Genomic DNA, 22,912 nt, shown 5'->3' on the forward strand with positions numbered 1-22,912 from the left:
AAACTATACATTCAAATTAATTTGATAATAAACAAATAGGAATGTAAATCATTTCTAAATTCTGCCTGTAAATGCTGCAAAATTGACACATTTACTTTGTACATTAACAAATAATCCTTCAATTTGATTAATTTTACTTTTGCAGTCGCTGTCCTGGGGACTTTACTGGTCATTCTAAGCCTAGTGGCATCACCTAATGTAATTTCAAGTGTATGTTTGTGGTTTCACATGTAACACCTCTATACTCACTGGGGCGATCAATATGTCTTTTTCAGGACATTCCTTTTGAATAATGTATAGGTTGTATATGTTTTGTGGCTTTAGGTACAGATTATCTTGCTGCTGACCTTGTGCAAAACAAAAGAGGTGATGACTGGCAGGTTTGGAATTGATCCCAACCTCTGACATTGCTCTGGGTAACCCTCCAGACCATCGTTCTTCGCCTGCCAAGCCATTACAGAAGGGAAAAGAACATATGCCAATCAGGCTTAGTCTCACCCCAAAAAGGACAGTCCAGCACAAACTGCTAGGTCACATCCCTTCTGCACGAGACCACAAGCATCCCCAGACATGTTTCACCCTCATTGGGCATCATCAGTGAGGAGTAGCTTGGGTCTCTAGGGCCAGCAGGCACGGGACCCGCGTCTGGGGATGCCCATCCTACTTGGGGTGACTTATGCAACGCAAAGGAGGTGATGGCTGGAAGGTTTGAAATTAATCCTAATCTCTGACATTGCTATGGGCAAACATAAATTGAATTGGTGTTCCTCAGCCCATAGTTTATACTCTAACATTCCAAGACAAGATTAAGTGAAAGGAGACCAAAGTTTAGCTCCATATAGGATTGTGGCACCATCTCCCCTCAGTAGGCAGATATTAATGGTAGTGCAGAATAGCCTCCATATTTTAAATCAAAAAGGTCTATAAAATAAATAGCATTCCTTGCAATTTTCTCTGCTGGATTTCAACATGGCCCAAGCATAGTAACATGTATTCCCACATAACAAAAACAGGTTATATGGGGTGATAATAAGCCCATTCCTCCAAGTGCTACCATAGCTGCACAGATACACTCAGTTTACTTTATTGTTGGAGGGTCAAAGAAATGTATTAATAAAGAATGTTCACTCTCCCTATCCCGCTTTTCTGCAGTATGTTTCAACAGTAAGCCTAGGCTATACGTAAAACAATATATACTCATTTACCCCCACTAAGAGACACTTCTGGACGGCCTCTCTGCTTTTTTGCATGTTCCCATATTATACTCAAACTATCTAAACTGGCTTCTTCTGTTATGCAAACCTTCTGCAGGGCTACAAAATCTCATTTTCATCTGATAAATGGGGATTTGTAGTCCAGGAAAATCTACAAGTATACGTATCAATTTAATTAGGTCTTTTCAGAAATGTTGGTTGATATGCGGTAGTAAAAGACCAGGAGTTATTAGGGTGAAGTTATTTTCAATATTTTTCTCCATTTGCAAGTTACCCATGCTTTCTATTTACCAATTTGTCAATTTCTTTAACTTATATTTTGGGATGTTGTGATGAATTGTGTTACTACTAAGATTGTTGTATTTTTGCTGTGTAGTTGTATTTCTCTTTATTAAATGATTGTATGTATTTTGGATTCTGTGCTTAAGGTTTGTATTTTAAACATAATTCACAATAAAAAATTGAAAAAAATATATATTTTGATACCGATGTATAAATCCTTGCACATTTCAGTGAACAAAAATGGATTTATTGTAAAGTAGAAAGTGTGTTTGATATGGTACTATACCATTTCTCTCTCATTGTCCCTCTCTCCACCCCTGATCAATACAAATGGCATGTATGTGATTTACAGTGTTTTATTGCGTGCGTTTAGAATAATAATTTCATCTCTTTGTGCTTTTCCAGTGGAATGAGCTGGAGCTGGGGGTGGGCATCTGCAGGAAGCAGCATTTTGGCAGAATTTGGTACATTACACTTGGAATTTGTGCAACTTAGTGAAATATCCGGAAACCCACTTTTTACTGAAAATGCAAGTATTATCCAAATAAAATGTTTTGTCCTTCAATATTTTAGAATTCAGCATAGACCACTTGTGCATTACATAGTCATGTGCATGCTCTGAATGTTTTGCATACAGTTCTGCATCTTGTGGCTCGCTAGATGTTTTGGACTATGAATCTCATGATACCTCACCATTGATTATGCTGGCTAGGACTAATGGGACGAATGGGAGATGTAGGACAAATGATAGGGCAGGCCAAGGGTTGCAGGTCCCTGTAAAATGTACTCATGAGATTAGTTACTTTCATCTCTTCGTCACTCCAGACTCTGGATTGTGAATAGCATAGACTCTTAAGGCACTCTCAACCACTCCTCTGGACTTGGAACAGTGCAGTATGTACTGGTCTGTACTAGTCATCAGGGAGGGGACACCACCAAATGTAATCACTGTAAATTCTGCATTACAAGTCATTGTTTGGTCCACACCCGTTAACCATATTCTCTCTTTGCTGAACCATACTATATCCCAATGAAGACCAATGACAATGAAGCGTGACTCAATACTGGGTGCACCCAGGTAGTATGACTACTACATCTGCTAGTCATTCATACAACACGTTCTATTATGATGATGTAATGCAAGCAGCGTCAAAGATTAATATTAAAGTTATTTAATGTGACAGCATCTTTGATATGCACAGTTTGGAGATTGATGTTATCCAATGCATTTTGGAACAACTAGGTCCCTCATATTCTGAAGGCAGACATCGCCATAATGAAAGACCTAGTTGGTCTGAAATGCATTGGATAACACTGTCTTAAAACTGTTCTTATCCAAAATGCTGTGACATTCAAGGATTGTATGTTTAATCTTTGAGAATTCTTTCATTAAGTTATTTGAACGTAAATTATTGTATGAAAGACTAATAGTTATAGTAGTCCTACTACATGGGTGCACAGAGTATTGAAGACAGTGGGCCTCATTACGACCCAGGCGCTAAGTGTTTAACGGTGCCATAAAAGGCTGCAGCGCCGTTAAACACTTAGCGCCTAATTACGAGGTCCCTTTGCGGGACCCGATCTTAACGGCTGGTTTTACCAGCCGTTAAATTAGGGTGCCGCAAAGGGACCTTGGTGCTAAGTACGGTGCTGCAATTTGCGGCACCGTACTTAGCGCCTTCCCCATTCCCATTGAGCCCTATGGGGCAAAAATGGGAATGGGGAAGGGCCCATGGTGAATGGGGAATTACCGCCCTGCCAACCTTGGAATGGGGAGGTAATTCCGCCATTCACCATAGCGGACCCCAGCATGGACCATGGTGCTAATCGCACCATGGTTTAGCACCAGGGTCGTAATGAGGCCCAGTGTCCTTGGTCTTCATTTGGATACAGTACTTCATCGAAATACTTCAATTATCTTTTTTCTGTCTATCTTTTCTTCGTAGGAGCAGTCAAGATTCGACATTTAAGAAAGTGTATAACACCAGTTTCTTTCTGTCAGAGGTGTCATTCTCGAATTCAGATTATAAATATAACTATTCTTCTAGGATTTAACTTTAAAGTCTTAATGGATGGAAATATATCAAATAATAATTTCTGATCTGGTATCTATGCGTTTAAGACTGTCTCCTCTTTTTTGCTACACCTCTATTTTTAAATAATATCCTTTGATTTAATTTGTATGCATACAAATCAATCCATTGAGCTAATCCGACATCTCCAAAGTCTTGTGTTTAGCTCTGAGCTGTGCTGGGCCCGTGCTGCACTCCTCACTATGATGGCTACATGAACAAATCAATATTGCATCACTTTTTTAAAAAGCAGCCGGTCCTCACCTCCGTCCGCTGCCTCGGCGGAAAAAGATTCCATGTTCAATAGCAACTATTGGAACTTTGGGGATGTCAAAAACGTTGAACTAAAAATGGCCCTGAACCCTTCACTCTTCACTTAGATTTGAAGCAATTACTAATTTAATGTGCAATATATTTGCAGGTCAGTGTTACAGTGTATTGACTACTTTTGTTGAGGTATAAATGCCTACGTATCACTGAAACAAGGCTATCAAATCATTTGTTACAAAAGCATATTTTCCAGATTGTCTCTTAATATTCCAGTTTCGGGGCTGATCATCAGTAGCAAAACATTTGGGGACGGGTGAACAAGAGAAGTAAATTCCCCCATTTCAACAAATGGCACAATAACAAGAACATTCCCGCTAAGAAAATGTATATGCACTCAAATGTATTCAGCAGAATATGTAAGATTCGTTATTAAAAAGAAAAATCAATGTTATTGTTTAACATTTCTGTGAAAATAATACAACAATAAAAAGCTTTAAAGATTAAAACATGGAATAGTTGCAAAAGTGTGGCTCCGTCGAGCAATTCATTCTGCAGAAAACGTACCACCAACTATTTTGCAGAATGAAGTACAACTCTTAAATACTGTACCCTTCATTCTGGGAGAGGGACCCAGCAAACCAAGCAGTGAAAGCTGAAATGAAGCAGTTTGCACACACAAATATACACTCCTTACCTTGCTGTGGTATACGGACGACCCTTACCTTGCTGTGGTTTACGGACTACCCTTACCTTGCTTTGGTATACAGACTACAGGTACTGTCTACTCTTGTCTCTGCGAGGCTCCAGGGCACTGCTGAAGGTGACAAACGACTTCTGCAATGTGCACACGCACACACACACACACCACACCTCTTCCCATTGTGGGATTTTGGAACTACAAGCGAATTGCAAAAGTACAACTAATAAGTGCATGGAGGCGAATAGTGCTTTGGGATTCATCAACAGGATAATGGTTTGCCTGCATTAGGCCCAACGCAGAACATGTGCACCCGGCGCACGCAGGTCTAAACCGTGTGCAAGGAGTTATGCATACACTCATTCACAGCAGAGACATTCGCTGGGGAGCGGGCAAGCCCCACCCAAAATCTGTAAATGCGCACTGAGCACAGCACTGTGTGGGAATTTACAGATGTTAATGTCACAGCGGTGGGCTCAACGACCTTAGCTTAAGGCCTCTCTTTTTAGACAATCCTGGCTTCCCCACTGCTTCACAGCAATACTCAAATGTACAGCTTCATCAATTCTATGGCATGCCGGCACCGTCAGCTGGTTTGTAGTCTGACAGCTACTGGTCACTATCTCTGTAGGCCCTGTGGAAAGTTCAACTAGGAGAGCACTGTGTGTACTGCGCCACCAGTCTAACACACATGGCACTCTCCATTTGTAAATATTGTTGCACTCTACGGCCGAGAGCCCCAAGCTGCTTTTTGACTGGCAGAAGGTTAGGTCCCTCCTGGTCTTTCAATCTCAGCCATTTAACATCCTTGGTTTTCTGATTATAATGCGAATAGACATTCGAGGTGGGGTTGGAAAAAAGGCTATAAACATGGTTTGATGTAGCTCTTGAAATAGCGCAATTATGCCCATGCCACTGGCTGCCATGGAGTGGCACAACCTTTGCTGACCATGCTAAGGAATATTGAAATGCACACATTGGGGCATTGACGAGTATATATTAATATGCCTGTGCGCCTCGTTTCAGTTATTTTTTTTTAACTTAGTTTATTTTAAATCAAGACAGGATGGCAAATATACAAATCATGACATATCACAAGCAATGCGTATTCAGGTTCTTCAATCCACAGTCCTCATTTCCACCATCAGGCTTCCTCCCTCCCACCTCCCTTCGGCCTCTCCCCCCTCATGTTTGGAGGCAGAATTTTCTTTCTGGGTTGTCCAGTTCGCCCCTTAGCGTCTATGTGTCTTCTCCAGGGTCCTCTTGGTTTTTCAAGATCCATCGGGCCCTGGTCGGTTTGTAGGTCTGGGCGGGGAAGCGCTGGTCGTATTCCAGCACTGGGCTCCAAACATTCTGAAAGCGGTGGAGCGTTCCCGCCTGTGCTGCCGTGACCTTCTCCGCGATCAGGATGTCCCAGAGTTTAGACCACCATTGGGCTATGTGAGGTCCTTCTGGGGATTTCCAGGCCCTGGCCAACACCGTTTTCCCCGCCAGAAGGCACCTCGTTTCAGTTTTTAATGAATGTGCAAGGATCTCAGTAGCTCCTGCACCTTCAGTATCTCTCAAGATAACTAGTTACACACACATTTTGTGGTCTGCTAAGCAAGTGCCACACTGTGCCGTCTGCTGAACATCATTTCATTTTGACCTAGGACTTGTGTGTTAAGTGATACAGGTAGGATACTCATTATCCGAAAGCCGGACAGAGTTTACAACATACACAGGAAATGCAAAATAATCTACATATCCCTTGCCATCCTGTCCCTTTACTGCCTATTGTACTGGAATTATTGTTCTGACCGTGTTGTTGTTCTCTTTCATGACATGTAGGGCCATGATTTGCAAAGAACAGTACAGTGCTGCCAGGCGGTAACTACGATTATACTTGGTATTTTCTGCCCATTATAGAGATTGATGGAGCTGAGCAGTGTGTACCCCACTCACCAATGCCCCCCAGGCTGCACCCCATCTCACCAATGCCCCCAGGCTGCACCCCATTTCTATGGTGCAATGGTTCTTGCCACCCGCTGTAATACAATTCGAAGTGTCAGGCCCAGTGGAGACAAAATTAACATGAGCCTCTTGCAGGTGGGTGAGGTCCCAGGTTATCTAACCCTCCCCATATCCATGCAGTATATGCAATAACTGTGCGGTTTTGTGTACATGGAAGAGGAGAATAGTATTTTTGACTCTTCTCTATCATACATTTACCTATGTACCTGCCTATGCATGCAGCCCACTGTACCTCACCTCTGTATGGAACTGTATTTTCCTATTGCCTTTACTGTACTTTCCATTGTGTAACTAAGCCTTAAGTATCCTTGTACCTGTTGCGCCCAGCTACCTAAGGGTTTGGCGCGCATTACCAAATAAACAAACAAACATACACTTTGGAAACGAGCTTCATCTGAAGGTCCAATGCATGGTCAAGCTTTCAAAATACAATAATACACAGTAAAGGGCGTTCAACCCACATCGCTTCGAGGCCACACCAATGGCAGTAGGCGCTATACAAGTGACATATAACATAACATTTCTGGAGCGGCACATTGCTAATGAGATATAATACAGTTTTCTGTTAAGCAACGGAAAGCGGACTGGCAGGTAAGGAGTAATCTGAATGTTCTTTTTTCTTTGTTTTTTCTCTTATCTTCAGGTTATGAATATCCGCAAATTCTTGAAAAGAATTGAGAAACCGCATGGGCTATACCCTAATTTTCTTAGCCCTGTTAGTGGAAACTGGGTGCAACGTATGTATGGAAACCTTTCTATTGGTTCTAACATGTTGAAGGTCATGTCTTTGCTGTGAGGGCTACTGCATGAACTGTAGGGCCCTTTCTGAATCCTAAGAAGTAGTTGCGCCGGCTGCAAGTCCCGTCCCATAAAGCAATGTTGCATGTCGATTCCTGCTTGCTGCATGTGCATGGAGAGAAGTGATTGGGGTTCTGCTATGCCTGTTACTTTGGAAGTGTTGCATTACTCTGTGGTTTTCCACAATGAGTGAGTTGCTGCAAGGCGTAGGTAGCGGCATTAGTACTTTGAGTTTGCGAATACCGCCACCATTTGGAACGCTGGGTCCTGATGGTCTGGTGGAGGCGCAGCTGTGGGTGGAAATAGAGTCCCTTTTGTTCCAGGTTTGTCCAACTCCAGGCCTCGAGGGCCGGACCAATGTCGGATTTTCCAGATACCCCTCGTTAATATTCATGAGATAAATTTGTCACGGGAGGAAGCTCAGGGGCAACGTGCTCGCCTTGGAAGCAAGACAACACGGAGCAACACAGGTTTGAACCCCGGGTCCGCGCTTAGAAACCTCCAGGTATTAAGCACGTTATAAATATCCTATCACACAATGATTCTAAATGTATGCACATTTCCCTCATGAATATTAATGAGGGATATCCTGAAAACCCATCAGGATCACGTCCCTCGAGGCCCGGAGTTGGCCAACTCTATTCAAATCAAGTCATCAGGCCAGGTCCAGGAATCATACTGGAGCGCAAGACAAGACAGCAAGGATAAGGGGGAACACACATTATTTGGAGGTTCCATTTTTCACAGCAGCAGTTTGCCATGGAAGAAGGCACTGGAGGAAGTCAAGGGGGCACACACACTTAACAGAGATGAACCAACCACGCCAAAGCCATGAAACAAGGAGGAAAAGGCCCTCATTACGTGCCCATGAAATTACCCACATCGCCACAGAGACGGGAGAGGGAAAGGGGCATGTGCACTGGGTTGCCACCCTGGGAGGCGCCCCCACCTGTCTGCCTGATGAAATAAGGGCTGTTCACGTTAGTGTGCTGCTGGGGCTCTAACCCTGCGGCATGTGTGTTGATGACAACTCAAATCCTAGCTGATCAATTCATCCGGTAAGGTGCTCTTTGTTTACTGAAGTACATAACGTGCGTGCGTGCACTAAAGGACAGCATGTGCAGTGTGTTCACCTTACTTTGTTTCTTTGATACACTGATCACCAGCAACAACGGAAGTGGAAATGTTTATTGATATGTTTGAGTGCCAGGATGGTGCAGAAGATGAAACAGCTCAGAGTGTTGGGAATGTGTTGCAGACATCATTGTTCATAGGCCAAATCACAGATCCACATCCTGGCAAGGCAAGATCAGCCTTTCTCTGTGGATAATGAACTAACACCTATTGTGGAACAGACCATACCTGCACCAGAAAACTCTAGTCCTACAACCTAACGCAGCATTACTATGGTGGGGTTCCAGAGCGCAGTCGTTTCACATCAAGTTTGTGCAATTGTGGGCACCCCCTATGAAGAGCAAAATGCGTTAGAGGTGAGAGGAGATTAGGTTTGATGCGCACACCATGACCGCGGACAAATATCTCATCACACTCTCTGTAGTACGTTGCTGTCTCTGGTGACAGTGTTTGCTTTCTCGCATTGTCGTGGCATTGTTTAGCCTATTTCCTGTTCTTTCTTTTCAAGTCGGCCATTTCAGTGAAAGGGATCCTCAGTGCTTTCAGTGGGGGGCTGTAATGAGGGGTGTGTGGTTGAAACGATGGGCGCGGCCTGAAGTGTGCTGTGCAAGTTGGTGCAAGGTGTGGAACCCAAACATTTTTTTAAATGTCAATACTCACCAGCACCAATCTACATACATCAACAATAAACAAAAAAAAGCATTAAGTCTTATGCTATTTTAAAACATTGCAAAACAAGCAAGTTGATGCCAAATTTATCTTCTTACGTAGTAGGAAGATTGATTTGGGCAGTAACTCATGTGTTTCTATCTCTTTTGTGTTGCTGCACTCCCAGTGGCAGTATATCCCCAGTGGCAGGATATCTTCGGTGGCAGGATATCTTCGGTGGGAGGATACCCTCGGTGGCAGGATATCCCCAGTGGCAGGATATCCTCAGTGGCAGGATATCCTTAGTGCGAGGATATCCTCGGTGGCAGGATATCCCCAGTGGCAGGATATCTCCAGTGGCAGAATATCTTCAGTGGCAGAATATCTTCAGTGGCAGGATATCCTTGGTGGCAGGATATCCTTGGTGGCAGGATATCCCCAGTGGCAGGATATCCCCGGTGGCAGTATATTCTCGGTGCGAGGGTATCCTCGGTGGCAGGATATCCCCAGTGGCAGGATATCCCCAGTAGCAGTATATCCTCAGTGGCAGGATATCCTCGGTGCTAGGGTATCCTCGGTGGCAGGATATCCCGAGTGGCAGGATATCCCCAGTAGAAGTATATCCTCAGCGGCAGGATATCCTTAGTGGTCGAGGTGGAAAAAAGAAATCGTGGAGTGAGCTGAACGAATGTGCATTCAAATACCACCATTAGTGTGTGCTTGTAACCCACAGCAGGCAAATGTATGCAGCCGAAGGGGAGGCTGCATAAAACTGCATGCTGTGGGGGACAATGTCACACGAATAGTGCTCATTTAAATGCATATTAAATGCAATCACACATCAATCACACATTGATAGCAAGAAAAGACACTTCTTTTTCTTTTCCAGTGCTGGGCATTCGAACCCGAGCCCTGCTAGTGACCAGCCAGTGTGGCATCTTGCTGTGCTACTTGGTAGGTGCTTAGATTCTTTGGTTTCATTCAAAGAACTGCTTGACACAGCGCCAGGCGACTTGAAGCCCTGGGGATCCTGGACAGGAGATTGCCAACCAAATGCCACAGGCCCCAGGGAATCTTATTATATTACCATCTCACAGGGATTCTTTTGTTGGGTACGGAAGTGGAACTCAGATGGGCTTCAGGCTCACATCAATTACTATTCTGCTACTTGTAGCCTTCCACTTATGACGGAGAAAATAAAGCTATAATTCGTTTGCAGAAACATTTCTATACAAATGTATATGTTGGTTAAGTATGTGGCAGGGTTTTTCCAAGACAGGTCTGCAACAGAGGGTATATTTGTAGCTCCTAAAAGTCAAAGATTCACAAATAATTGCACCTTGTTGTGCGAGAAGTATTGGGAAACAATGTGGTCACGTGTAAAAATGGCAGACCATGCTCAAATCCTTGCTTCACTACATTACCAGTGTGTGAGACTGGACATCTCATGTAATCATAGAGCGGAAACTGTCAACGTTTCTTATCCCAAAGTAGTCAGCCCCTAATAGCGAGTTAGTTCTCAGGGTACCCCCTTACTCGTGGTTTAACTCTGACCATTGATATACTGCACAGCGCGTAGCCATTTCTTTCTTTCTTGGCTTGCTCACGGACATGCTTGAGCTTTGAGGTTCGATGCGAGCAACTTCCTGGTAACTTCCACGATGCGAGCAACTTCCTGGTAACTTCCAATCTATATCCTCTGTCTATGCTGAGGTGTGGGCACCTTCCTGGTTGATTCTCATTGGTCTGCTGTATCCGTGGTTAAGCACTTTTACATTCTGTGATGCTGCTTATCTATGTCCTGCATCTATGACATCGTCTATGAGCTTCTATTCCCTGTATGTGTGCTAGAGTACGCATGCTGGTATCCTTTTGTCATGGCTCCTAAGCTGTGTCCTGTATCCATGCTAGGGTCACAGACCTTCCTTCCACCTTCTTAAACTCAAAACATAAGCTCTGGTATATGTACCTTACGTGTGTGTTCAAATGTGTGTTGTCTTTATGCGGGTTAAGTCCAGGGAAGGTAGGAGCTTGTAGGAAAGGTCGGATCCCTGCGCTGATCTGCTTAGTAATTCATGTGTCTATTGTGCTTCCTGCAGCTGTTCCAAGGTTCCTGCGGGGCAGAGCCCCTGAAGTCCTGAGGTTTGTGGAAAGCTAGTAGCTGTGGTTGGATCCCTGGCGGTAATGGTGCTGGATCTGGTTGTTGTCACTTGCTATACTGATGCCTGCGTGTGTGATCAGAGAATCTTGAAACAATAAGGTATTCATGTGGCATAACGGGCAATTGATTGCCTAAGTCTTGCAAGCAATTCTATCGTACATTTACATGATGAAAAAAATCCAACACGTGTTTCGACCAGGGGTCTTCATCAAGGCAGGAGAGTATGGGACGGGGTGGTCCTTAGATAAGCTGCTGGATAGCTTCTGATGTGCCAAGCGGCATCAGTGTACATTCATGGGTCACGTCGATCGTTGCCCGTTACAAACCAATAAAAAGCAGCCACATGAATACCTATTTGTTTCAAGCAGTGATTCCGTGATCACACACGCAGGCATCACTATAGCAAGTGACAACAGACTGATCCAGTGTTGTTATGCTGGTGTGTGTTCCTTGTTCACACTGTTTTACTGCTCCGTACCTTGCTACAACCTGTTTCACTTCCTTGTGGCGAGTATTGTTAAAATGTGCCCTGTATCCGTGGTAAGCCCTACATACCCTCATTGTAGATTGCCCTTAAAATACCACTGGTTCATTGTTCCGACTCCAGCACGGATGGCTAGTTGAGGGAACTTTGAGGTAGCCCCCAAGCTTCTTTGAATCACTGTCAGCGCATCAGGCCACGGGTTGCAATTGCGATGAAGAGGGGGCGGGGCGCAACCGGAACTCTTGGACCCCTTACTTTCTTTAGTTCTGCTGGGGCTGCAGAATGGTCTGTTCCACGGGCCCCTAATTCCTTTAAGGCTCTGTAATAAACTAAACTGCCACTGTCTCTGCTGGGAGCGACCGAATCCCTCCAGATAGCAAGTTTGGGGCCTTCAATGGGAAACAGTAATACCCCATTTTCCAAGGAGGAAATGCTAGAGGTATTTACCTGCCTGTGGGTTTAAGAACTCATAATCAGGTGGACTTAATAAACAGATGCTAATAACATTGACGCCCAACACATAATGAGGTGCATAGTCTGTTCCTGTATTGTGTGAAAGCAAGGCACGCAAGCAGAATTGTTGCAACAATGGAGGTCATTACGACCTTGGAGGTAGCCATGCCGCTATTTGGCGGCATGGCTACCCCATTCCGAGTACCGGGTTCCTGGAATGGGAAAATACTGGGCCATTCCGACCTTGGAGGGCCCGGTATTTCCCCATTCCAGGAACCCATTCCCATTCGAGCCCCAATAGGGCACCAATAGGGCTCAATGGGAATGGGGAGCATGCTAATTACGGGCCCGTTAATAATGTCCTGTTGTTAGCATGCTGGTCTGCTTGTGGGACCTGCTAAGGACTCTGGTAAAACCAGGCGTCCTTAACGGGTCCTACGAGCAAACCTCGTAATGCGGAGGTAGGGGGTTAATGGGGCTGGCAGCTCTACCGGCCCCGTTAACCCCCTTCCGCCAGGGTCGTAATGACCCCCAATGTGTTTTTTCGAAAGACACAGCAGAAACTAACAAGGATGAGCAGTAGAGAAGTGAGTTGAAGGAGAAGGTGGTGTGCTGCAGAGTTCACTGTGGTGAACTACAACATATATGAACTTTGCGTTGAGAGACAGCAGTACTCATTGTCCTTAGAAGCCATAAGTGACCATGTATGCTTTAGGAGTGCAAACACATTGGGAAGCTGTTTCCATAGAGATGGGTGCCGCTCCATTGTGTGCATCTTTGTCCTGCCCTGTGCACCCTCTTTGTTTCAAGCAAAGTGTACTCGTCTCTTCAAGAAATGTTTATTTGATCTCAGTCTCAAGTGGACCATGGAAAAATCGAAGATGTTATTTGCCTATTTGAGAATCAGAAAGTGATCCTGTTCCATGGCGCGCCCTGCACAATCCAAATTGAAGTGCGACTCTGTTCATTGGCAGAGGCTGTAAAGGCTGTTGCCAGCTACCACTTCACGATTGAGCATTTGAGTATTAGTGGATGACCATCTGCTATGGCAGGACTTGAAAAACCTGGTATGTGCATTCAGTTGTATCAAACTGATAGGAACCCCCAAATCCTTACCAATGGTAGTAACTTTGCTTTGTTACAGAGCATGTCATTCTATTGCCTTATAGACTGAGAGGGGGCGGTATCGTGGGATAATGACCCACCACCAACTTATGGCCCGAGGCCAAGCAGAGCAGGTTTGGGAAGGGTCATTATCCCAAGCGATAATGACTCTTTCTGAGGTCTATAAGGCTATTAGCAAACAGTGGTAAAAGTAATACATGTTTTGGTGGTGAAGTAAAAAATGCTACTTGGGCAATTTAGTCATTTAAAAGTGATTTTATTTTGCAGTATTGAAATAACACGGTTGTCCTCATAAGTTAGGTATTTTAAATGCAAACGTGGCAGAACTGAAACACGTTTAACATTAACATGAGCATGCACTTTAAGAAAGCAAAAGTTTTTCTCTATGACTTTAGCTTTCTTTTCATTTGTTTAACGGATATTACAGCAAAAAAAGTCCCCTCAAAGAGGAAGTGTCTTGTTGAAAGCAGTCTTGCCTGCAAATTGCATTGTTGTTTCCCTGCTTTTGAAGACAGAATGTTCAGAACACAGTCAATACAAATAGTTATTGACTACACTCTAAACCAGCGGTGTTTTTAGGTCTGGAAAAGACCTGGGGCTAAGCTGATGTCAGAACTGTTGGGACTGGGGGCTAGCTAGTCTTTTGGTTGTAGCTCCTGAGATTCTATCCGGGGCTACAACCAAAAGACCAGGGGCTATAGCCCCTTTAGCCCCCCCCCCCCCAGCAACGCCTCTGCTCTAAACATTCTAATTGGTTGAGAGGAGGTCAAAATCAATTTCAATGTTTTAATGAGGCAATATGTCCCTAGGCGGTGGGCCAACCCTGAGGGTAACAGCCTGCTGCCCACGGTAAGTGCCCGAGCTCATCGAGGGTCTGTGCCGTTACTGAAAGGGTTAGCCTGCCACAGAGGGGCATATCGTCATTGGCACCTGTATAGTTCCCTACACGGTGCTAACGTTTTTGTTTTTTTAAAGAAACATAGCTTTCCTGCTCGGCCCGACTGGGCTGCATAGTGCTGCTGAAAGCCTCCGTCTGGTTTCCATTTTGATGACTTTGACGTCAACAGCATGTAAAACTGATTGAGGGGACAGCAGCAGTGCTGGCGTCAGGCCGCGAAGGAAAGGTATGTTTCTTTTCTTTTTTTGAAAACACCATTAGCACCCATGTGAGAAGCTACACGGGTGCTATGGTGACGGGGAAGAGGGAGCGGGGTAGCGAAGGGGGCGCTGAATTCCAAGACAGCTCGGAACGCAGGCTTGTACCATAGAGTACAGCCTATGTTCTGAGCCTCCTGATTGGCTGGCACCCCCTTCAGGGTGCTAATTGGAAATATGATTCTTCTTTCAGAGGTTGATGTTAAATGTTAAAATTCAACACCTCTTTGTATTGTATTGTAGTCATCATTTATATAGCGCCATTTCCCCATTGGTATGGCCTCCACGCACTTTGTTGTTGGAACGCCCTCAGGGACCGAAGTCCTTGTATGGGAACATTGTAAGAGTTTACTGTAAGATGCGTGTGGGAATTCTGCCGGGTTAGGGCTTAGGGGGGCTGGCTGGGCCCTGGTAAGCAACCAAGAGGTTAGGCACATGGACGGGTGCTGTCGGCGGTTTAAGACAGAGTGTGTGTGCAGGAGACTTGATGTGTGCCCAGTTAGACCAAATGTATACATAGGTTGTCGCTGTATACCAATGGCAGGCGTGTTGAGGCACGTCAGGGGTTTCAGTGTGGACGGCCATTGCGAGCTGCTAGACCAGATTTGACATATCTGTAGCTGCATTCTAGAGTGCATGGATGGGGAGCTGTGCCTGCGGCATGTGTCCACAGATGTGGTGCGATTTTTACATACCTTAGTCTCGGACAGATTTTTTCCTCGTGTTGTTTTCTTAGGTCTCTCATGGTGACAGACTGGTCGATCCAGTGCATCTTCTGGTGGGGTTAGCATACTACCTTTGGAAGGACCTGGCTAGTGGCATTTTTTGAGTGGCATAGGTGACATAGGTAAATAGATAAAATAGACCTTGCCACCTATGGCCTAAGACCAATGGAATGGTTTCCCGTCCCCAGCATAAAGTGCGTCCAAGTGCGTCTTAGTGAATCTCTATTCCTAACCCCAAAAGCCATTAAAGTGCGTTCTGTGCCTAATAGCCAAGTTAAACTGGCGCATTTCCTTTCTACCTAAAGTGAAACGTATGGGTTGAGTGTTCTGACTGCTTCTGTAAGCCCCTTGATAATTAGGTAGGGCCACCCAACTGAGCGCATGATCATACCTATCCTCAATTCAACTGGTCCTGCTACTGTTGCTTCCTCTAGCGGTCCGTCTGATTGAGCATTCCGTCCAGGCAACTTTAAGTGGCCCCATCCAAGGTCGGATCAGATTTACAGGTGTTGTTTGGTAACCAGTTTGCACCATTTATAGAGTTGATGGTCCGGATGGGAGTTGTGGGGGGGGGGGGTCAGCGGGCTGATGTGTAGAAGGGTGAGTTGATCATGGTGTGCTGCTGCAAAGGCTTCCAGAATCTGCAGTGGTATGAACGTGTAGGTGTTTTGTTGGGTCCGGGCCAGTACTTGTGTGTGAGTAGCAATCAAAGCATAGAGTGGGAGAGGGAAGTTCAAGAGGAGGAAGGAAGGAAAAAAACAGGTTTTGAGGGCCTTTCTGAATGCGATTTGTTTGTCAATGCTGCAGATGTGGAGAGGCAGGGAGTTCCAGATGGTGGGAGTTTGCACGGAGAAGGAGGATCCACCCAGTCTGGTGCAGTTATATTAGGGGATAACTAGGAGTAAAGCTGTGCCGGATCGGAGTGTCCTGGAGGGTCGGTAGCATGTGATTTTATCTTGGAGGAATTTGGGGCCGGTGTTATGGATGCCACGGTGAGTAATGCACATTCCTTTAAAGGTAGTTTGTTGAGCAATCGGGAGCCAGTGAAGGACTCTGTGTGGGGCCTACGTGTTTTATCAGAGGGAGGCCAATAAGCAGGAGGGCGCCAGGATTTTGGATTCTTTGGTGTTTCCTAAGTTGGAAAGCTGGTGCACCTAGATAAAGGCAGTTTTCATACTCTAAGTGGGAGAGGGTGATGGTGAGGATGGCAGAGATTGGTTTATAGTCTTTGCATCGAAAACTTTCCAACGAAACTAAAATGCATCAAAGGTTTTCCAACTACATTTTTTCCATCAAATGCATTTTTTGTAAAAAATGTTTAGGGTGGTCCCCTTTTTTGTACATTTCTTTTAGGGTGGTCCCCTCCTCCTCAACCACCTGTTTTTTACCCTTAAAAACCCACCCCAAACAAAATTGACCCTTTACCCCCACACATATATGCATTCGATGGAAACATTTTCGTTGGAAAACTTTTGATGGAAAAAGGTTTGTTGGAAACTTTTTCGATGGAAAGACTGGATACCGCAGAGATTTGATGTGGCTAGGTGAGGAAAGGGAAGATACGCATGAGCATGCGTAGGTGGAAGAAGCAGGTTCTGGACAAAGAGTTGATGTGTTGGGAAAGGGATAGATTTGTGTCCCGTGTGCATCCGAGGTTTTTCACTGAAGTGGAGTTTTGTAGGGAAGTGAGGGGCCTAGAGAGTGCAGCCAGGGGATAGGTTGGGGAAGGAGCGCAGTTTTTCCACCCACTAGGATTTATGTTTTCCCAGGTTGAGGATGAGGTGGTTGGTCATCATCCAGTGGTTAATATCCGAGAGATGTGATGACAGATCTGGAAGGGTGGAGCCTGGCAATTTTGGGATTTTGAGCATGATCCGTGTATTGTCTGCATAAATGTAGCAGGTGAGATTGTGGGAGCAGATGAGTGCGGGGGGTGGGCTGAGATAGATATTGAAGAGGAGGGGGATAGGGATGCTACCTGTGGGACCCCTTTTCAGTACTGTGCACGATGCAGAGTTGAAAGGGTGTAGGAGCATGATTTGCGAGCGATTAGAGATGAAGCAGGAGATTCATGTGAGGATAGTGTCTGATTCCTAAGGAGTGTAGCCTGTCTAGGATAATGGTGTGGTCAATAGAATCAAATGCAGCAGAGAGGTCCAGGAGAATGAGTACAGCGCATCCTTCTGCATCTGCGGTTCTTTTTAGGTCATCCAAAATGGACACTAGGAAGGACTCAGTTCCTCTGAGGGGTCTGAAGCCGGATTGGGAAGAGTCAAGAAGGTTAGGTTATTGGCTTCAGTGAAGTGGCAGAGTTGGTTGTATACTGTGTGGTCCATGAGTTTGACCATGAAATGGGTGTTGGAAATGGGCCGTTAGTTCTGGGGAATGAGTGGGTCGAGTGTAGGTTTTTGTAGGATGGGTTTGATATAGGAGGTTTTGAAGGTTTACGGGAAGAAAACCTGATGTGTGGGAGTGGTTAAGGCTTGAGCGTGCAATACTGCTTGTGCGGGTTAATGTTAGGATGTTTTTGAGGAGAGTGGGACGGGAAAGGCTCCAAAGGAGATCCCAACCGGCAGCTTTGTGCTAGGAGTGTGAGGAACTCCTGGTGTGAGATCGGGGAGAAGGAGGCGAAGGTTTGCATTGGGAGGGAGTTGGGACAGGGAATGGGAGGTGTGTGGGGAGTGGGTGAGGGTATTGTTGCTATTTTAGAGATGATGGCAGTATGTCTGTCGACGGCGATGTTGTGAAAATGTTCAGATAACGCATTGCATCAGGCTTGGGAGTTAAGTGGGGAAGGGATTGGGCAACCTGGCAACTTGAATTCATAGATGATTCTATGCAGTTCCTTGCTTGGGTTGCAAGAGTTCAAGATTCTGTTCTCATAGAATGCTTTTTGGCTTTTATGATTTCCGATCTCTAGGCTCTTGTTAGTCTTGCCGGGTGGGGGAGGGGGGGGGCGGTTTGATTACAGGGGTCGGGTTGGTTCTCCAGGTACGTTCTAGACAGGGCTTGGAAGTTTTCAAAGATTTGAGGTGGGTGGTGTACAATTTGGCTGTGGGGCCTGATCTCTGAGGTCCGTTTTGTCAGAGTGAGTGGCATGAGAGTACTGGAGAGACAGTGGTCGAAGAGTATGATGGGGTCCTTCCTGGAGGGAGAATACTTGGAGTGAGTTGAAGAGGGAAGTGATAACGATTTTGTTCCAGAGTGGGGTGTGGGGGCGGAGGTTGGTGGAGGCCAGGTGTGGCTTTGGGAGGGGGCCGGTGGTGAAGATGGAAGGGAGAAGAAGATTGCTGAGTGATCTGTCCATGTTAGGGGGTGTGGAGGCAGAGTGGATATGATGTTTGTTGTGCTGAAAACCGCATTGAGGGTGTGGCCTGCAGTGTGGCTGGGCAAAGAAATGCGTTGTCAGGTTGAAAGCTTCTATTTTATCTGCGAGAGATCGGGTCATGGGGTCAAACCAGATGTTATGATATGATATAATAGTTTATTTATATAGCGCCTATACACAATGTGTTTCAAATTGACTGAAGTCGTTGTATGTAGGTTGAAGGTGGTTGACAGAACGTCGCTGAGTGAAATTTCGCAGACAGTGCCATTGCAGTGACAGCTGAGTGTGTGCCAAGTTTCAGGCGGAAACTTGGAACGACAGCGAAGATAACCTGGTAGCCCAAAACAAAGCTGGTCAGCCACAGGATGATTCCCGGGCACTTCCAAAAGGCGGTTTTTGGTACTGGGCACCGAGTAGGCCTCAGGAATGGATGGTCCCTCCACTCCTCGGGTCGTAGCACCTTTGCAGGCCTACTGAAGATCACGAGACAGACAGGGCTCCACCAGGACTGCAGCAGAAGTTGGTCTCCCAGGCCTCCTTTAGACAGGTTACAGGTTTCTTTGCGGGTCTTCTCAGCTGGACAGATTCTTTGCTCCTTCAGATTCTTCCAGGATCTCTGAGAAATGCATGCAGGGGCCCTCTTCTTATCCTACTAGCCAGGTAGGAGTCGAAACTCCCACTAGCCAATGGCAGTACTAGCCCACACACACACCCCACAGTGGTCCAGTCAGGACCACTGGTGGGAACACTCATGCATACCACTCAGAAACACAGAAACCAGGATGTATATTAGGGTCAGACTGACCCAGCCCACATCCTGCCTGCAAACACACAAAGCCCTCCAGTAGCCCGCTCAAAGCTCTTACTTTCCCGGGCACTGTAAGTCCTTATAAGGATCTTTCTGGCCTCTAAGGCCAGGAAGAAGGCTAAACAACAAGATGCAAAAAGAATGGACGAAAAACCTCGTGGCACGGCCATGTTTGGCCAGTACCCACAGTAAGTAGCCAAACGCGGTAAACCTGGTTAAGCTAAAACGAAATTCCCCAAAAAGTGGGAAAAAGTCACTGCTGCCACCAGCCCATCTTTTAAGCACCTCAGAATAACCAAAAAATCTTTTGAGTGTTAGTCTAGGGCAAAACAAAAATTAACCCCATTGCACTGCAGTGTAAGCTGCTGTGGGCAATGATAAAAAGTTACCACATGTGATACAAAAGTAACCACAAGTAGCAACACAGTCACAAGACTAAGGGAAACCTGTTTCCCAATACCGATAGCCTTAAGGACATATCAGTTTCCCCATAACATGTGATCAAAGGTCAGTACAGTGAAGCTAAAGGCTTCACTGTACTGCAAAAAGTACAGGTCAGATTGAAAAATAAAAGCAAAAAGTTTGGCGGTTCCATAAAGATGGAAGGAAAGGTGTAGTAAAGAGAATCTTTCCTAACAATGGTTAACCCTAACCCACTTTAAGAGGTGTGGTATGTGTATCATTACTTTTTGCATATACTTTCAAGTGGTACACATTAGAAAAACATTCTCTATTTGGTCAATGGGAGTAGCATCCAACTTGATTTCATGTTTTATACTTGTGCTGCAATTGTGTCAATTAATGTAGATTTAAATAATGTAAATCATTTGTAAATGCTTCACATTTGCATGCTTCACATTTGTGATATTTCTGAGGTGCTTTCCTTGTGCTCTGGTGAGTGCTTTCATGCAGTGAGCCTTGTTCACGTTGTACATGAGTGAAACCCATTTTTAAATTGTCGAATTTGCCTAAAATGCAGTGAGCCTTTCTCCCATTGTATATGAGTGAAAATCCTTTTTTAAATTGTTGGAATTGGCTGCTCACGTTTCTTAATTAGTGATACTTAAAAGTAATTTGTTGGGTTTTGCTGCTCTGTGGTGTGGAGAGTCTTCCAGCCTGTTCCCTTTCCTGCTCCCTGCCTCACGCTCCTCCTCAGCGCCCTGATTGGGCCTGCTGCCCCATTTTAGTCAGGAACATAGGCAAGACCTCTGCCTGTTGCAGCCCCCTGTGGGTAAGGGCCCCGGGGCAAAGGGCAGCTCCCATAGTAGCAGCCCCAGAGCGTGTTGGCGAGGGTTCACTGTGAGCACAAGCAGCACAGTTATCAACCAACAGCGACCGTGACGGTAACAAAGGTGGGCAGGGGGAACAGCCATTACTGCTCCCCATCTAACTGTCCCCCCGATCTTATTGCTTCTAGGTAAATCCTGCAATCTGCTACACGTCACAGTTGTTGTTATACATTTCTGGCATTAGGTCAACTGTCGTAAGTAACCCTAGGCCTTTTCCCTCTGTCTAGGAAAGTCAAATTTGGGTGGTTTTGCATTACACTTATTTCGACTTAAACTCCTGTCTTAACTTGCTCCGTCTCTGCCCATCCATAAGGCTTCCCCTCCTGCAGTTAACCATACTTTGTATTTTGTTCCTCTCTATTGTTTCCTGAAGCGCTGCGCCTCCTCTCTGTTGATTGTTGTGCTCTCTAGGTTCACCCCGCCAGATTCGTTCTACTGTTGGTTATCATTTGCTTCTTTCTGCTGTGTCCATTATGCTCTCTCCAACTCTCAAGGCTCCCACCCTACTGGGGACTACTGTTGGCCACCTGCACCTGTCCCTTCTGGTGTAGTCCCCTTCACCCCCCCCTGTTTTCCATCCACAATGTTTCCTGCATTCCCCTTATGGTGCGTTACCTGCTTGTGCTTCTGGTGTGTTTCCTACTGTGTGAACCCATTCCCTCCTGTGCATCCTGGGGTGCGCAACTCTGGCTATGCATCTTCTCGCTCTCACCCATTCCTCTTTCCTCCTTGCATCATCTAGAGTGCTCTTAATCTCTCCTATCTTCTGAAACTTCTACTCTGTCTCCTATCCTATCCCTCTCACGAAGTCTGTAAGGAAAAGGTTAAACAAGGATATCCTGGTCTCCAATCCAGGCCTGCCTATCGCTGCTACATCAGCACTTCCTCCAGACAGACTGTCATGACATCCTCTTTGTCGTTCTGTCTCCAGACCTATGGACTCCTCAGATGGTCTCTGTTCTCTCTCCTTTCTACTCTTCTCCCATTAATGGTGGCACCTGGTGGGAGGTCCTTCCACTCCTCCATAGCCATCATTAATGTCTATCAAAATGGTATCATCATAGTCCAGGGCTCTCGGTCCAATCTCCTCCTTCTTGAAAGGTGTCTCCTGTGTCTTATCAACGTCCTCTATTCTCCTGCTACTCCTTCAACCTCCTCTCTGTCACTTTTGCCACCTCCTGCCTCCTCCCCTGCCTCCTCTCTGGCCACTATAACATCTCTGTCTACAGCCTCTGCCCACTCTCAGGCCCCTCTGCCACTTCCGCTGGGTGTACCTCACTCCTGTACCCTGCCCCGGAAGTCTTTAAAAAAAGTGGCATCCTGCTCCACGTAGCTGGTCAGCTGGTCTCAACTCTCGCTCTGTTGTCAAACACTTGTCTGACATCTGCCACCTTCTTGAAGACCTTGACCTGGATGCCCTCGCTCTCACAGAGACATGGTTCACGGCCAGCTCTGTCAAGAGTTTTGACACTATCCTCCCTGAGGGCTAGAAGATTCTCTCCAAACCCAGAACCAATCGGCCCAGAGGTGGAGTCAACATGATCTTTCCTGAATGGGTTCCTGCATCTTATCATTCCCTTACATGCCTATTCCTCCTTTGAATGCCGGGTCTGCAAGCTCTCTATCTCTCCTGGCCTCTAACTGTAGCCAATATCTAGGGGCCACCTGGCCAGGTCGCATTCTTCCTCACAGAATGGGCTGACCACACCTCCTCTCTTCTTGTTTCTTCCTCTCAACTCCTCCTCCTCAGAGATCTCAACATCCTCCTGGATGCCTCTGACCCCTCCTCTCGGCTTTTCCACAACCTTTGCAATGCTTTCTCCCTGTCCGTTCTACCCTCTGGTCTGACACATGCTGACGGACACACCTTGGATGTTCTCATCTCCTCAGACCTCCCCCTCGCTAACCCTCTCACTACTCCTCTCTCTTGGACTGACTACTTTCTGCTCTCCTCCCACCTGAACCTTCCTGTCCCCAGGCAAAGCTCACCCCAGCATTGCCACATTCCTTCTCGGTCATTCGGCCCATGAAGCTAGTGTCAGTGGCTGCCTTTGCCTTCACTTTCTCTGCTCCTACTTCTGCGGTTGACTCCCACTCTGACACAGCCCTCTCCAAACTGCATCTTTCTATCTGCAGCACCCTGGACATCCTTGCCCCTGGCATGAGGATCTGTCTGAAGCCTACCTCCAAGTACAACTCTTGGTATGATCCCGACTTGGCCGCCCTGAAACGTAAGTGCAGGGTAGCTGAGCGGAA

At 45.9% G+C, this 22,912-nt stretch overlaps 1 protein-coding gene across 3 annotated transcripts in view; it reads left to right on the forward strand.

The window, feature by feature from the left end:
* Positions 1–22,912, forward strand: part of MAN1C1 (mannosidase alpha class 1C member 1) — a 321,546-nt gene that overhangs the window by 200,224 nt on the left and 98,410 nt on the right. For all 3 annotated transcript variants that reach the window (XM_069622732.1, XM_069622733.1, XM_069622734.1), the window contains 2 exons: positions 1,902–2,025; positions 7,192–7,285. In XM_069622732.1, the coding sequence (XP_069478833.1) occupies positions 1,902–2,025; positions 7,192–7,285 (218 nt within the window). The remainder of the gene's footprint in view (positions 1–1,901; positions 2,026–7,191; positions 7,286–22,912) is intronic.

This window comes from Ambystoma mexicanum, chromosome 11 (genome assembly GCF_040938575.1).
Source record: "Ambystoma mexicanum isolate Mex_15411 chromosome 11, UKY_AmexF1_1, whole genome shotgun sequence".
NCBI classification, from domain to species: Eukaryota; Metazoa; Chordata; class Amphibia; order Caudata; family Ambystomatidae; genus Ambystoma; species Ambystoma mexicanum.